General features: G+C 44.7%; 1 protein-coding gene across 3 annotated transcripts in view; it reads right to left on the reverse strand.

Annotated features, from left to right (window-relative positions):
- Window positions 1-16288, reverse strand: part of ARL15 (ADP ribosylation factor like GTPase 15) — a 175671-nt gene extending 159383 nt beyond the window's left edge. For 2 of the 3 annotated variants that reach the window (XM_048503768.1, XM_048503766.1), the window contains exons 1-2: window positions 15894-16288; window positions 4294-4309 (exon numbers count right to left, since the gene is read on the reverse strand). Coding sequence is in view for 1 of the 3 variants with exons in the window: in XM_048503767.1 (XP_048359724.1) it covers window positions 15894-15905 (12 nt within the window). In the remaining 2 variants the exon portion in view is untranslated. The remainder of the gene's footprint in view (window positions 1-4293; window positions 4310-15893) is intronic. The other variant, XM_048503767.1, reaches the window with a different exon arrangement.
- Between the last annotated feature and the right edge of the window lie 404 nt (window positions 16289-16692).

Consider the following 16692-nt stretch of genomic DNA (forward strand, 5'->3'; position numbering starts at 1 on the left):
CCTATAGATTACTCTATCAGTTCCTTCCAGCATGGCCAATTGGCCATACTGGAAGGGGCTGATGGGAGTTGTAGTCCATAACATCTGGAGTGCCAAAGGTTCGCCACCACTGTCCTATAGCCTCATTGTGTTTTCCAGTGACTTCTGTCTTCTCATAACGTGAACGAGGTATTGTAGCTTCAGTGTAGTCATTTTAGCTTCTAGAGACAGTTCAGGCTTGATTTGATCTAGAACCCACTGATTTGACTTTTTTGGCAGTCCACAATATCCATAACTCTTTCTTCCTACGTGTGTATATGTGTGCGTATTAAATTGTACAACACCCTTGTGTTTAAACAGCCTGGTAAGTTTACTGAACAAACGTAGACATCCCCGCCCAGTAAGGATTTGTTTTACAAAGTTGCATAAAGGACAAGTTTTCTAGAGAGACTCCAAAATGACTGATTTTATTGCTGCGGGCAGCATTTTTATAAGCAGATGCAGTTATCCAAGGGCCTAGCTCCCAGAAACTAAATTCAGATTTATAAGCAAACCCTCTTTTATGACGTGTCAACTTTATACTTCCCTTGAAAAATGGAAGGCCAACAAGTGGATTAAAGAGTTTATGTAAAATGCCAGCCAGGCTAGTAAGGTATGAACCTTGAACTGCTGTTTACCTTACTCGTCACCCTTCCTGATAGACAGACTTCTCTCTACACTGGATCTTGTAAACCACCCTAAGTTTATTACTGTCCACTAAAGTCTGTAACCCACTTCTTGACAAGCAGTTCGATCTGTTAGCAGTTGCTTGAGTAAGAAATTACTGCAGAACTGTTCAATCCTCAAACATAATACAAATCTTAAGTCACTGGAATTCAGGCCAGCAGTCAGTTTCATTTCCATCTGACTCTTTTCAGGATGCGTCATCGTAGCCAGTAACTCTTTATTCCTCTGGTCTCAAAAAGCATTACTACTGTGTAGGTAATGATGCTGCTATAATTGATGTTACGTACATTTAGGTCTCAACTTAACTTCAGTAACAGTGGGCTGTGGTGGCAGTAACTGCCAAAGAAACATTTTTTTAAAGAATGTACATAGCCAATCAAATCTCTAATAACCAGAAGCCTGGCTGGGCACAAGCCCTATTTGACCCCACTCACTTCCTAAAAATACCTGGCAGGCACTAAAAAAGGTGCTGACGGCCACAGCATCTAAGGGCCCCCGCATTAGAGACCCCAAGTTAATCGCTGAAGAAACAAAGCTGTTGAAAAGGTGTTGAAACTGTTGGAAAGATATTCTTGGAGTTGTGATCTAAGCCTCAATTCTTCTCTTAGCACAGTTAAGGATGGAACTGATGCATAGCATTCAGCAACATACCAGAAAATCAACTGGTGCCAAATATTTCTGAGTTGCTGTTCACACAGAGGACAGAATGTGTGAAGTATCCAATGATACATCAGCAAGAACCAGCTACAATTTTCATTAATGCACTGGCAAAAATATTAGAGAAATTGCTTCCTATATCCATATAAAAGCTGGCTTGCTCACCGCTGCCTTGGCATAGGTGTGGGAAAACACAAGAACATGGATGGCTCTGAACAAAGAGCCCATTTTCACTACCTGGATTGACTCACAAGTCTCATGTGCCAGCAAAACAGGCAAAACTAATCTCCAATCTATTGGGGAGGAGTAGAATCATAGGCCCTTTCTGCACGGGCGCAAGCGGGGGAGCGTCGGCATAAACAATGCCGACGCACTCCCCCCCCCCCCAGGACTGTTCGCACGGACAGTCCTGGTAGGGGTGCAGGCGGCAGAGCAGCTTTCGCACAGGCTGCGCCGTCCCTGAACGCTGTATCTCGTCTCCTAGCTTCCAGCACATCACAGAGGCCAGGGGACACCCTCCCCCAGCAGGCTGGAGCGGAGGCTCTGGAGTCACAGGCCAGGGGGGCGTGTCCCCTGGCCTCTGCGACATGCCGGAAGCCAGGCAACGAGGTACAGCGTTCAGGGACGGTGGGGGGGGGGGAATAATGCCTTCCAGCTGCTGCCGTTCGCATGGCAGCAGTTGGAAGACGCTGCTTCCGAAAAACCTCGCTCAGGGAGCGAGGTTCGGAAGCGGCGTCTTCATGCCGCTTGGGGGTGGCAAGGCCGGCGCTGCTGCCATGCAGCGGCGGCTGTTGTGCGAACGGCGGCAGCTGTGCAAACCCCTCCCCAGGGATGGCGTTTTTGCTGTCCATGAGGCACTCTATTCTGCCCGTGCATAAAGAGCTGTACAAAAATGTGCCTGTTCACAGATCAGTGGTTAAGTTATGACTGTAGTAGAGTTACACAATGACGTAACTATAATGGACCTATTCTAGTTTAATGTTCACAGAAACCATTTTAAAAGAACACTGAACTCCATGTGTACAATATTTAGCCCAAATACTTTTAAGAGCAGACTGGGAAGGCTAAGAAAGAAAAAATGATCACATGCATCATTTAAGAGTGCTGATAACTGGAACTAGATGTCCTTGTACAGTAATCTGGGCTTCCCAGTCAACACATACAGGGCAGTCCTATGAATCCCAAGAGTGAGACCAATAATCAGAACAGCAGACTGTTCTTGGTATATCCTGCTTTGCAGAACAGTATAACCAATGCTAACTCCTCCATTCAGGGATGATTCCTACTGCAAGCTCAAATGGGAGCACAGGCTGCAAGCAGCATTAAACCCAAGCATAAATAAGATATTCTTAAATACAATGGTAGGCAGTTTTAGGTAATTTTTGTTAAAGGAAAAAAGTGTGCAGCTACTTTGAGGCCCCCCAACATGGCACCCATGGGCCCACCAATACCTTTGCTGGTAGCCAACAAGTGTTTTTAGAAAGTGGGTGGGGGATCTTGCCCTGACTGGCCACTGCAGATTAAAATAATGTTCTTTGGAGGTAGCTGCCACCACAATGTTGGTTTTATTCCCTCTCTCACTCTTCTTTATCCAGTTAGTTTTTTTTAATTGCTCCTCTTCTTCCTTGCACTTCGGCTTCCTCTACACATGTGTGCCTGCCTCCTGTGTGGCCATTTAACAGTTGCACCCTCACCATGCATTATAATTCCATCCACAGATGTCCACAGGCTCAAAAGGGTTAGGGACCTTTGTCTCACTTAAGTACTGAAACAGGAAGTAGATTAAAGATAATAAACAAAGAATATAAAAATAATAATGATCCCATATAAAACTGATGGTCTCCACATTTCAGACAAGACAGATGGCCTAGAGAGGTTCTCAGGATGATATATATCAGTGGTTCTCAACCTTCCTAATGCCGCGACCCTTTAATACAGTTCCTCATGTTGTGGTGACCCCCAACCATAAAATTATTTGTGTCTCGGTTCCTAAGACCATCGGAAATATGTGTTTTCCGATGGTCTCAGGCGACCCCTGCCTCAGGCGGCCCCTGCCTCAGGCGACCCACAGGTTGAGAATCACTGATATACATGGTTCGTCATTCCACATATTATCATGTATCTGCCCTAGGATGTGGGTTAGGCTGAGAAGACGTAACTGGTCAAAGGTCAGCCAGGAAGTTTCACGGCTGAGTGGTATCTGACCGAGGGAGGAGGTGGATCTACTGTAGGATTTCAGTGAAAGGAAAGGCGTATGATTTTTTGCTGATGCCCTTGTTTCACAGTTCCTTAAGGCCCCTGTTTCCCAAGAGCATCTCTTTGGGGACATTTTGAACTACAAGACTGGAGCAAGCAAAGTCGTATTCTGTAGACAGAAATCTCTTCCATCTGCATTAATTCTCTGGGGAATCCAAGGTTGGGTCTCCACCAGATTCTAATCCAACATTCTAACCAACACACCACATGGGATATGAAAATTAAGAGCCTATGAGAATTTAGCTAAGATAGGACAATAAACAAACAATTTACTATAATCACATAGTACTACTGATGGAAAACAACACAGCCTACTCTGTTTATTTTTTAGATATATGACCGGGCCATGTGCCAATTTCTCCTGCACAAGGAAAGAGGTCTTTTCATCCAAACAGAAAACAATTAGAAGAGTTTTTTGTCACAGGACACAGATGGGCCACTGTACAATTGGTTTGGTGGGACAACTCGTAGTATACTGTAATCTTAATGGGTTCTAGCTGAGACATTGGACAGCCCAATCATAGTCATTACCAGGGTGCTCTACACTTGAAACTAACAGGTTTTGGGTTTGAACTATGGAGAAGAAGGGTCTATCACCAAATATTTATTTCAGAAAAAAGTTCAACAGTCAGCAAACATTCAGGGCCAGATTATGCTCAGATTTCATTTACTTACAGTTTACTGTGGTTTTCTGCAAGGAGTTACATGGTGAGCATGAAAAAGAAAACAAACATTTTCACTCACAAGTTGTTTCAAGTTAAACATCCAGAGTTGCCAGGGCATCTTCATCCAAAGCTTCGTGGCAGCCCTAGAACAAGCAACTGGGAACTAAATCATGAGGCTAAACCATTACCCACCCAAGGTTTTGGAATGTCCTAGGATATAAAGAAATCATAATAAGCAAGCTACAAACATATGCGGGAAGCCAACACACAACCTTCTAAATGCTTCCCTGCAAGAATAAAATAGAGGAAACATGTCTTGTAGAACTGAGGGCGAGACTTAACGTTAGCTAAGCATCATTTGGAACATGCATTTATGGTCCACTATAGTGACTCTTGAAGACTGCACTGAGCTTTTAAAAAACTACAAAAATTTCGAAAGCAAAGATGGGCAGATTTGGATTAATGATTGCTCTGCTTATACCATATCAGGCATTCTATCCCATAGGCACACAGAATACTGCTGCCACAGCAAACAGCGTGCACTGCTTGAGGCAATATCCCCGGCGTGGCAAGGGGAGAGAAAACAGCTGGGTGTGCCCTGTGCTTTTTCAGAGCTCCCTGGTTCACTGCAATTTGTTGGGATTATCTTCAAAAGAACCAAAACATCCCTTCTCTTCTCACAGCAATGCAACATTTCTTTCTTTCTGAAACCAAGTGGGAAATAATTGGTTGATCTGCAGGGGCCCAGAACCGCCAGTGTTCCAGGTATGCCAGACAGAATGCTCATTACTACACTTGCACAGAGCTATAATATTAATTGGTAGCATTCCTAAAGAGCCTTGGAGATATTTCAGATCTAGCTTCTAGATACTAGCTTCACTAGTATTAAATGCATGCAATCAAGAAATGTTCACATGGCTGTGATGCCTTACTGCAGGAAACAATCAAGGAAGATATACGTTTAGCCTCATGTTGAAATGCATCAATCCTGAACAGTCCTGGACAATTTCACAATCACACTTACCAGCAATAGCTGCACAAAGCACTGGGCAAGACAGCATCATTAGTGGCAGCCTTCAAGAGATCCCACCCTCCTTTCCCTTCCCACAGTCACAGTACCACTGAGACAGGTGCACAAAAGATGCATGTGCAACAGCCCACAGGATCCAAAACTTCAAGCAGAGGTATCATGAAGCAATTATTTCAGAAGTGTCTTAAATTCCAAAGACTGTAAGCTGTACCTTCAAAGTAAGTAAGCTGTGCCTTCAAACCACAGAAAGAAAAGCCAGCCTCTTTTCAGTTTTATTATTTTATTTGGGTCAGTGAGATCAGGATTTATAGTACAATTATACTCATATGACCAGAGTACTTCTTTATAAGGTACATTCATCAAGAAAATAATACAAAGGCTATAAGCAGAGCCTGATTTTCACAGGCTGTTTGAGGGTTTTCTGGGCCTTGTAGATATGATCTGGTAGTTTTTGTTCGTAACATTTCACCTGCATCTATGGCAGGCATCTTCAGAGGCAGGTCATAGTAAGATGTGTTTCTCTCGGTGGCACAGTATGGGAAACACATCTCCATGGCACAGTGTGAGAAAAATGGAAATAAAATGATAGTGTGCCAGGAAAGTTAGATATTTCACATTCAGCATAAATCACACTGAAAAAATGCCTGGAATCTAGTAATTCATTGCATAATATGGAGCAAAAAAATGGAGGGGGGCATGGAATGGAAACAGAATGAGCCACAAGAAGGGAGAACCAACAGGATAAACTACAGAGGTTAATTTAGAAAGTTGTATCCTTCAACTACATGTCCCAGGTGATGATGGGCATGGCCCTCAGTTGAGCTTGGAAGCATTATAGCCAGAGCCATTGCTTCAGATTTGATGGTCACCATAGTTAAATCCTTTAAATAGCTGAACAACCACATTTTGCAACAGTTGAGGCTTCAAGATTAGCTTCCAGGGCAGCCCTATATAAACCATGTCAGAATAATAAAGATTAAAATTTACAAAAGAGTAAATCTCAGGGGCTGGGTCAGCAAGTCTAGAATCGTGTGCTGATGAAAGAAGTATTCTTAGCAACAATTCCAACCTGTTTTTCATCGATCAGGAAGGCCCAAGAGCACTCCCAGACAATGATATGACCAGCTGACGAGTGCTTCATGCTACCTAGATTTCTAAAATCAGGTTCCTCCAAAACATCTGATTTCCAAAACACATTTCCTCCACCTTAAATGATTTAGTTTCAGCACGTTTGCCCTCATCCACACATCCACAGCCTCAAAACATTAAGAACCAAATCAGCTCCTTCTGGGAGCTTAATGAATAACAGATGCGAAGCAATGCTCTTTACTTTGTTGGGCAATGCCCACCACCTTGTGACATGTCACATTATGGGGAGTCTCCACATCCTCCGCACATACATTCCAACAAGTTTCTGTGTCAAAAAAAGGACAGGAAATAGGAGAGAGGGTAATTGCTCCTGACATTGTCCATCCTGGCTCCCTTAACACAAAGGGAATGAGGTCCATTTTGGTTTATTCCATCTGGAGATAGCCCGTCACAGGAGGGCTATCTGGGCTCCATTTTGATGGCCACCATTACCACATGGGCCTAACAAAGGGGAGGGCACTCCAAAGACTCAATGCAATGGGTGGTTGATAGAGCACTGGAACTTTAGGAGTAAATGCCCTACCTTAGAACAACAGCCACAGTAGGCATGGAGCAGGGACAGAGGATTGTGTGTATGCACCTTTACTTTGTACACTTGAATGATCAACAAGGATGATTGAAGGACTGGAGCACCTTCCCTATGAGGAGAGGCTGCAGCGTTTGAGACTCTTTAGTTTGGAGAGGAGACGTCTGAGGGGGGATATGATTGAAGTCTATAAAATTATGCATGGGGTAGAAAATGTTGACAGAGATAAATTTTTCTCTCTTTCTCACAATACTAGAACCAGGGGGCATTCATTGAAAATGCTGGGGGGGGGGGAGAATTAGGACTAACAAAAGGAAACACTTCTTCACGCAACATGTGATTGGTGTTTGGAATAGGCTGCCACAGGAGGTGGTGATGGCCACTAACCTGGATAGCTTTAAAAGGGGCTTGGACAGATTTATGGAGGAGAAGTCGATCTATGGCTACCAATCTTGATCCTCTTTGATCTGAGATTGCAAATGCCTTAACAGACCAGGTGATAGGGAGCAACAGCCGCAGAAGGCCATTGCTTTCACATCCTGCATGTGAGCTCCCAAAGGCACCTGGTGGGCCACTGCGAGTAGCAGAGAGCTGGACTAGATGGACTCTGGTCTGATCCAGCTGGCTTGTTCTTATGTTCTTATCTGCTGCTGCACAGAGTAAGAATGGGGGGGTTTTTCTTATTCAATTCCTTTGAACATTGGAAAGTTGTTCTCTGTAACCATGTTAAGCCCCACTCAAACATGTTATTAAAAAGGCACCGGGCAAGGGAAGCAGTTGGACAGTAGATCGCTAAACCTACAAAATGCAAGAGAGCAATAAGCCATTCCTATTGTAGCTAACCAAAATGAGTGGGAAACCTGGGCAGTTAGGCAGAGCTTATATATGGCGATACACAGTGTTAGTGCTTTTAGCAAGAGATACTCTAAAATGACCAGCTGGTGGCAGTACAGATACCCAGAGGGAAGCACAGAACCCATCCAGGAGTTGGGTAGCCTTGGATGAATAGTGCACCACCGGGCAAAGACCTGGATGGTCACTGAATGTCTTGACCCTTCAGGGAACCCAAAAAGAAATGGTGCTTGCAAGTATGCAGAGCCATTTTGCGACAATATACATAGCTGGATATCTGCATGCTGATGACAACATTCAATTCCAAAGCTCTGGAGAATCTCATCTGACAAACTTTGAAAAGAACTAGAGAAAGGACAAAGTCAGGTGGAGAAATAGCACATTTCCACACTTACACAATGCACAACCTGGTGATGTAACCCTGTAACTTCCTAGAACCGTCTGAAGACAATTCCTGATAGCACTACACACTTTCCAAAGCATCTCATCAGGACTATGTCAAAGGCCACAAACATATCACTGTAATCAGTAGTAACTGTCCATTGGCTAATGGAGATTATCCACCAGAGCACCCAAAGCTATCCTAGTTCCTAACCAGGCCTAAACCCCAGTGAAATGTGCAAGGGAAAATGTAGAAACTTAAGTAAAAACCTTTTATCAGGAGTCTGTCCTTATAGCGTCAGGTGAAAGTCAAAATCACAACAGTACCATGTTAAGAATTAATACGCAAACATTCCAAACCAACGAAACACTGCCTTTCTCCACATGACTTTCTGAAACGATTTCACTCAAATGACTACCTGAATATGTTAATATCTTGGAACCTTTGCACATCAAGTTCAAAAATGTGTGTTTATAGTGTAAACATAAGACCAGCACTGGTTACATTCTCAGATATGTGGTAAATGGAAAACCTAGTGATGCTTACTCCTAGAAATGCAGTCCAACAGAAGATCTGAGAGGGGAATAATTAGTTTTACAGAAAAACTTGTACCAACTGTGGCACCTCAATCATGTATATACTGGAACACATCTTTCATTATCTAAAATTGCAGATGAGTCCAGCTCAGCTCTGCACCATTGCTTTGCCACTAGATGACAGTTTCAAATGCAGGGCATGCTGAATACAGGTAAGACAGAGATGATGCGAATCCACTATCATGTTATGCTTTATTACTTCATACTTTATGTTTTGAAGGGCCTTCATCAACTTGTTCTAGATAAAGTTAGCTTTCGCAAAGCAGGTTAAGGGATCCCTTGAGAGGAGCAGGTGCTGTCAGTCAAAGTTTTTAAGACATGGTGTAATGGCATTTTAATTTGTGAGGAGTTTTAATGGGTTGAACTGCAGGCATTTTCTTGGGGTTTTATTGCATTTTGTTAGTTTTTAAATTTTGGAACTGTAAGTATCTTGAGCCACTGGGCAGAGTATAAGTATTTTAATAAATAAATGTTGTGATCATGTTGATGTAACCCTCTTTTAAGTGGGAGATATAAGAGAAACAAACACAGTCCTAGAGGACTTACCAGCCATCTAAACACTGCTACAGCTGGTCAGGCACTCAGAGAGCCTATGTTTAAGCAAATAGAACTCCATGGTGAAGTCCCAGCAGGCAGTGCAGGTACAGTTTCAAAGTAATTCCTTACCACCTCAATTATTCCACTGTGTCCCTAAATGGCGTCCACCATCATATGGGAATGCTCAATGGGGAGGAAGCCCCTGAGGGAACCTAGACTAGAGCAACACAAACAGAGACCATTTATGGACTTGCAGTCTCTTTCACATTCAGCTTACATTCCCTTCAGGTATGCATTTCCCCCTCTGTTCTTCAGATTAGACCAGGGGTCCCCAAACTTTTTAAACAGGGGGCCAGTACACTGTCCCTCAGACTGTTGGAGGGCCGGACTAAAAAAAACTATGAACAAATTCCTATGCACAAATGATTGTAAAATGTTTGATTTCACCTTTCAGCCTTTCTGTCATGGTCTATTTTTAGAACAGTGACCAAAGTATGTCAAGTACAGGGTGGGCTCCAAATATTGTTGGGGAGGCTGTGGAATACCTTCCCCACTGTAAAAAAAAAAAGCAGAATCCTTTCCCAATAAAGAAGCATTCCATCTAACCCAGAGTTAGGTATCTTCCTGGGCGTTCTTTTTTCCTCCCTAGCAGCCAGCTGATTAGCCAGCCTGGCTGATGCCAATGGGGGTGAGGCAGAACAGAAAGCCTGTGAGCAACACATGGAGTAGCTGAGGAGGGAAGAGGCGAGGAGCAGGAGAGCTTTGCACGTGTAAGGTTTCCAACTCCCAGCTGGGTCAGAAAAGATTCATGGAGATTTGGGGGGTGCCATCATGTAACTGGTGCAATCCCAGCAGCCGTTCCCAGGGCTGGTTCCTCCTCTCCCTCTGTAGCCCCCCACCTGCACGCGTGAATGGAGCCATGCGGCCCAGCCCATGCCTGGCGGGCCGGATAAATGCCTTCAGGGGGCCCCATTTGGCCCCCGGGCCGTAGTTTGGGGACCCCTGGATTAGACTCTCCGCACAGTTTCTGAAACTGGTTAAAGTGCAACTTTTTGTCACCTTTCACAGAGAGCGCAGAGGGAACCAGGGTATGTGCAGCTCCTTTGGTTTTTCCGCTCCTCCCCACCTTCCCCCACTCACAAAGCAACACTTACACCTACTCCTCCAGCTAGCAATTCAGAAGGAGAACTGGGGCTACTTTATTAATTTTTTATTTAAATGATGTAGGTGTATCGCAGGAGCAACAGGCCATTGAAACACGCACCCTCCCCCCCCCCAAAAAAGGTGGCAGGTAACCTCTCTTGTTGGAGGTTACAGAAACAAGGAAGCACAAGGAAGGAAGTGGGCAAAATGGTGGCTCAGCCGGAATACTATGTAAATGAAAAAAAACATGGGAAAACCCCACCATGCAGCAAACAGCCTCAGGGTAAGTTCTGCATGTACAAGGGGCCAGAGATTTAGAGTCCACTTGCTGCTACTGTGGAATTTCACTCATTGCTGTCCTCTATCTCTTTGTCAAAGTTCTCCAACATGAGTCAAGACCATCATGGACTTCATTCATAGAGCAATGCCTGTCACGTGCTCAGCTGGAAACACAACTAGCAGCTGCAGTGTCCTTTGCACAACTGCCCTGATATGGGATTGTCAATTCTTGTTCTAACCCAGGACTTTGCAAACTGCTTAACAAGCAATTATTGGCCTAGCACAGTTGTCTTTCTCATAGGCGTGCGCTGACACAAACAGTTCTACCTATGATTCTGCAGCCTGTCGGTGCAATTTTCAATGGCACAAGAGCCTTGCTGTAACAAGAGAGTTGTGAACCCTGCTCACCTGACTCACTTTTCGCAAGGCCAATGCTGTTCAGTAAGTACGTTGATTGTACTCTCTCTTGTCTTGGCTGACCTAAGCTGTCTGAAGTATAGCTCAAGCTATCTGGAAATGAGTTGGGGGGCGGGGGGCAGGCACCTCAGGTGGCACACACAAGCCAGATTGCTGCAGGCAGCCTACAAGAGATGGGTGCATGGAACCAGGCGGCAACAGTGAGCCCCAAAGTGAGCAGGAGAAGGATGCACAAGAGATAACAGGACAAAATGACTGGTGTGTGGACAGCCCATCCCCCATAGTTGTATACAATGCTATAAAACCTCTGCTCTGTGTAGAACTCTTTTCCAGGACTGACTGGAAGTCAATTTGAGCAAGGAAACCTATGTATCGTATATTGTAGCTTCTCTCCACATTCCTCCTTGCCCTGGTTTCTGCAAATGGGCAAAACCAAGGACTGCCAATACACAAACTTTCTTCATTGTGGTCCCTGCCTTAGGGAATGGTTTGCCCGAGGAGGCCAAGAAAGCTCCCACTTCCTGCCCTTCTGAAAACTATGCAAAAATAAACTATTCAAGACAGCTTTTCTGTGCAGGTGATTGGGTTGCACTTAACTGGATAAATGATTAGGGTCTGTGGTCTATACTGATGCGTATCGCTTACTGTAAGCAGAATCCTATTATGTAATTGTTGTATCGTTCGATGTGTCATGTTAACACGTATGCTATGCTTCACTTCTTTCCAATAGTTCCAGACTTCTAAAGTTCTAATGCACTGTCTACTGAATGTCCCATTTTGTTGACTGCACTAGTTCACTATGTGTAATCCGCCTTGAGTCCTTGTGATAAAGGTGCTCTATAAATAGTGTAAATAGATAAAATAAACATATGGCTGGAGTCAACACAAAAGCTGCTGGGGAATGCTTTGTAGTGTGTTTTGTTCCCAGATGGGCATAGGGTCAGGAGAGAGCCCCAGGATGCGTACTTTCTGTGTTGCTGCCAATGAGACAGTTTTAGGCAAAGGGAAAGCTCTGCCTCCCTGAAAGTATTCCCATTAATCCAAATACACTTCTCCCATCACATGGGTACCCATGAGTTGCCAGGGAAGATTCCTGTGAAGGCACAGTTTTACCCTCTTGCTGTTGCGAGTGAGAACTGCCTGAACTCCAAGCTGAATCCTTGTGCAAGTGGGGTCTTATCAGGGTTGCCTCTGCCAAGTGGCCTACAGAGGCAAACGGAGGATGAAGTCAGAGAGCCTATGTTTCTTTCTCTGGGAGTGCACCTGGCCACAGGGAACACGGGCACAGGCGGAAATCAAACTAGAACGTCTTCATTCCAGATCTCTTCTTGTACCTGTCACAGCCCTACTTGCAGGACAAGGCGTTGTGTCCACTGGCTCCCTCCCTTTCAGGTTGACATCAGATGACTGCTCCCATCTCTGCCTATCAGCTTTGTCAGCATGTAGCCTCATGGCTGCTGTGTCATTGATACACACTGCTTCTCTTTGAGATTTGCTTCCTATCTGTCCCCAGAAGGACCACTGAGATGTTATCAGAACTACTTGTGCATCTGTGCTGTTGCAAGATATTTTTATTTTACTAGGTGTTGAAAATCCACTTCCTCAAGAGGGTTCGAGTGGGCAGCTGTTGATTGGACTCCGCTTTTCCTTTATATTGAACTCCATAGCTTTGTTCGCCTTTCAGCTGGAGATGAAACAACAAAGTCAATTTGGACTGAAAGGCGTTCTCTTCCTCAGGGAAGCTGAAGGTAAGATTGGCGGGAGGGGGGGAAGAGGAACTCCACTCAGAAATTACTTTCTAAAGGGGAAATTAGGGGGCAAGCTGAGAAGAAAATGAACTTGTACAGAAAAAAAATATTCAGTATATGTAGGGCAGAGTAACAAAGAACTGCTCTGTAGGCCCAAGTTATGAGTAATCCAGTATTGTGATCCCAACAGTTATGCAGCTGGATGAACCAGAAAGACACAAGAAGGGTATGAAGACAAGTGTCCTTCTATTTGCTGCTTGTAATGAACAAGCAGCCTCTCCCATCCTATACTAAGTATTTAGGATCAGGCTGTTAGTATGTCACCTGCATATAAATCAATGTTACTACTCACAAGCAATATCAAGAGAAGAGATACTAACGCCAGAGGATTTCCCTAAGTCTCAGCTGACGCAAACTCTAGACCCATCTCAATGTTAATCAGGATTATCTCTAACAAAGGGGAGATAAAGACACTCAGCACACTGCCTTAAAGCTGTTGATAGTTATGCAGAGATGTTAGCAGCATGTGCCCACTTTAATTTTTTAATGGAAAGCAGCAATAATTCCAGCACAGAATTGGAGGCCACCTTCCACATGAGTTCTCCCTAGAGGTAAAGGGAAATAAACATCAAAAATAAAATGGAAACTTTTTCCTCAAGTCTCTCTTTCCATGGATGGGCATAACCCAAAAACAATAGCTAGACACAACAAAATGAAGATCCTCATCTCTAACTACATAAAACTCGTGGGTTATTTATGACTTAAACTGTGGAATGTTTTATGATTTAATAGTTTTTAATCTGTGATGTTATATATTGTAAGCCACCCTGAGCCCACAAGGGGAAAGATGGACTAGAAATGTAATAACGTAAATCACTTTTTAAAGCAAACTGGCAATGCACACTTTGTAAGAACAATACAAACATGAGTTGTTAGTTTAGTTTTGTTTAGAAAAGCAAGCTTGCCATATTGTCAAACTGTAAATAATTTGCTCCGGGGGTGAGGGAAGTGTGGACAACGGGGCCAAGGAAGTAAGTAGTTCAAGAGGTCAAGTTGGACTAGGTTAAGAGCATTTTCTTAAGTTCCAAGTGTACACAAATAGCTTTCAGAGTCAATTAAACACATTACGTTCTCAACTAAGCTCTTCCACAGAAGTCACGCTGTTCAGTTCCCCTCATACAAAACAGCCGGCTTCATCTGGATGAAAGTTTCCAGAAGAACCACTAAGAAAGCTGCAGGCTCCCAAGGAGTTGAAGCATGAGAGCACTTGGAATGTCCAAGTTCATTGCTAGTGGCCAACAAGCCAAGCTCTTAAAGAGAAACAGACTGCCACATTTTAAAATGGAAAGGCATCTCTCTCCCCACCACAGCAGCAAGACACAGTTGGTTCCAGAGATTCAAAACTAAATGGCTCATTCACACAGAAATATAATCTGCATCCTTCCTCAAAGCTTTACATTTCTATTTTTAGAAACTACCTTAAAAAGATTTAATAAAGGAAGAAATCTATTCAGATCAGATAATCATTTATTTGAAGCATTTATTTGAAGCAACTTCCACTGTTTCAAATAGCTTCCTACTTGGATAATAAAGACACACTGTGCATCAAAACAAACCAGAGGACACCATAACTCCTGTTAGCTAATTCATTAGCAACCATAAAAATTAAAGGGCCAATTTATTCCTGCATTTTTCTCTTAAGAGGTGCCAGTGCTCCAGTCACAGCTAACAGGATAAAAGAAGTTTCAGTCTGGAAAGCTACACAGGAATAGAATCACATGAGACTGTATCTCTTCCTACATTCCCAATCACAGATCGGACATGGCAAGTCACAGGCACTTCTATATAGCTACAGTCGTACAGTTAACATTGTACGACTGATCAGATTGTCATTTACCAACTCACAAGTTTGTTTTATTTATTATTTTATCGCATTTTTATCCCGCCCTTTCCCAGAGTGACTCTGGGCAGGTTACAACAAAATAAAACACATTCAAACATTTAAACAAACATTGAACATTAAACATTAAAACTATAAAACGCCTATTAACAATTACCATTTACGTTCCAGTCAGCATTAAGTGGTAATATACATTATGAAAAACATGGGAGAACAAGATCCTAGGGATGGTCTTGTCCAGCAACAAGTCTGGCCAGGAGACATCAACAAAAACAGAGGAAACATTCCTAACTGAACAAAGAAACTGATCCATGCTTCCTTACAACTTATGAAGTAAACTTTGTTTTGGTTTGCATGTGAGGGGGTGTGGGGACAGTCAGACATGGTGAAGTGCAGAGTTTTTGGTTCACACAAGAAGCCATTCAGATTTGAACTTGCCCAATGCTTCCACGAGTCCGAAGAGTTCCCCAACCTTGAAGCTAACACGACCGATACAATCTTTCAGCATAAATGAGGGCAACGCTCATTAAACACAGCTAAATACCAAAGTACTCAGGTGCACAACCTCTTAAGGCCGCAGTTTCAACTGTGTGCATTCAGGCGTACTCTCTGTTTACAGGTTCAGGGGAAAAGCCAATGACTGAGGTCAGAACTTCAGAGTTCTAATAACCAAATGAACAGAGCCACAGTGCCCTTTAGTGAAACCACTCTGGTTTAATGGCCTTTAATAGTTTGGAAAGTCCGATTTAAAAACAACAAACCTGGTCCTTGAAAAGCCCCATTGTGGGGAGGGGATAATCTCTTTCCAGTTAACCTGCCATAGCAGGACTAGATCTGCAAGGTCATCTTTCAGTCTGGCAGTGTCAGGATTTGCACCCACAGCTGAACAGCCATTGCTAGCAACATTTAAGTTTCACTTGCACAAAGAAATAGACATCCACCGGGTGGAGGAACGACAAACGTAGGTGCCTACATGGAAGACTGAAAACACACCAGCAATATATGGAGGGAGGGAGGGGTGGATTGCACTGACTCTACACGCGCTACCTACCAGATAATCCATGAACTGGGATGGCAACTGAGATCAGGTACTAGCAGATCTGGAGGGAAGCCCGCTCTCCACGAGCCGCTTGCACCAGGGCGAAGAGACGCCGTCGGCTGCTGGAGCGACCTGGCTGGACGAGGCAAGTCCCGGACTCTCCAGCCGAAGCGTCGATGCACAGCAAGAAGCTTCCCGGGGAAATGGGAGGAGAGGCGGAGTCAGGATCCCTCCCGCGGCGGCTCTCCGCGCCTGTCACTGCAGCGCCGCCCGCACCAAACACGCGCCCCTCTCCACGCCGTAGCCAAGCGCGCGGGACAGCCCCGGCGGCAGCGCGGCTCTCTTTGCAGCGAAGGCAGCCAGGCGGCCAACCCGCAGCGCGCGATGTTGCAGGAACAGGGAGAATTTCCCCCGCAGCGTCACTGTCAGCTGACCGCACACGTGAAGAAGGGAGAGCGAAAGCTCTTAAAGGGACACGCAGCCGCGCAGGCCTCCTCGCGCCCCCCGGGTGGCGGAGGGAAGCCGTGCGCGCGCAGGAGGGGAAAGAACTGGAGGACGGGACGGGAGGGTGGAGGTGAAAGGAGCCCGGCCAGGTGGGGCAGGTAGAATAGAGGGCGGTGCCACTTACAGGGGCGGAGGTCGAGCAGCTCATGCAAAAACTCTGCAGCGTCGGGGGAGAGCGGCGGGATCTCTTTGGACTGGGAACCTGGTAGGTTATAGAGGCATGGAAGGTGGGCTGCAGCAGTGGGACGCGGGAGGGGTTGCACTGAACTTGCAAGACGCTACTTCGGTTTGGCGGCGTGCGGTGGGA

The sequence above is a fragment of the Sphaerodactylus townsendi genome, linkage group LG07 (genome assembly GCF_021028975.2).
Source record: "Sphaerodactylus townsendi isolate TG3544 linkage group LG07, MPM_Stown_v2.3, whole genome shotgun sequence".
NCBI lineage: Eukaryota > Metazoa > Chordata > Lepidosauria > Squamata > Sphaerodactylidae > Sphaerodactylus > Sphaerodactylus townsendi.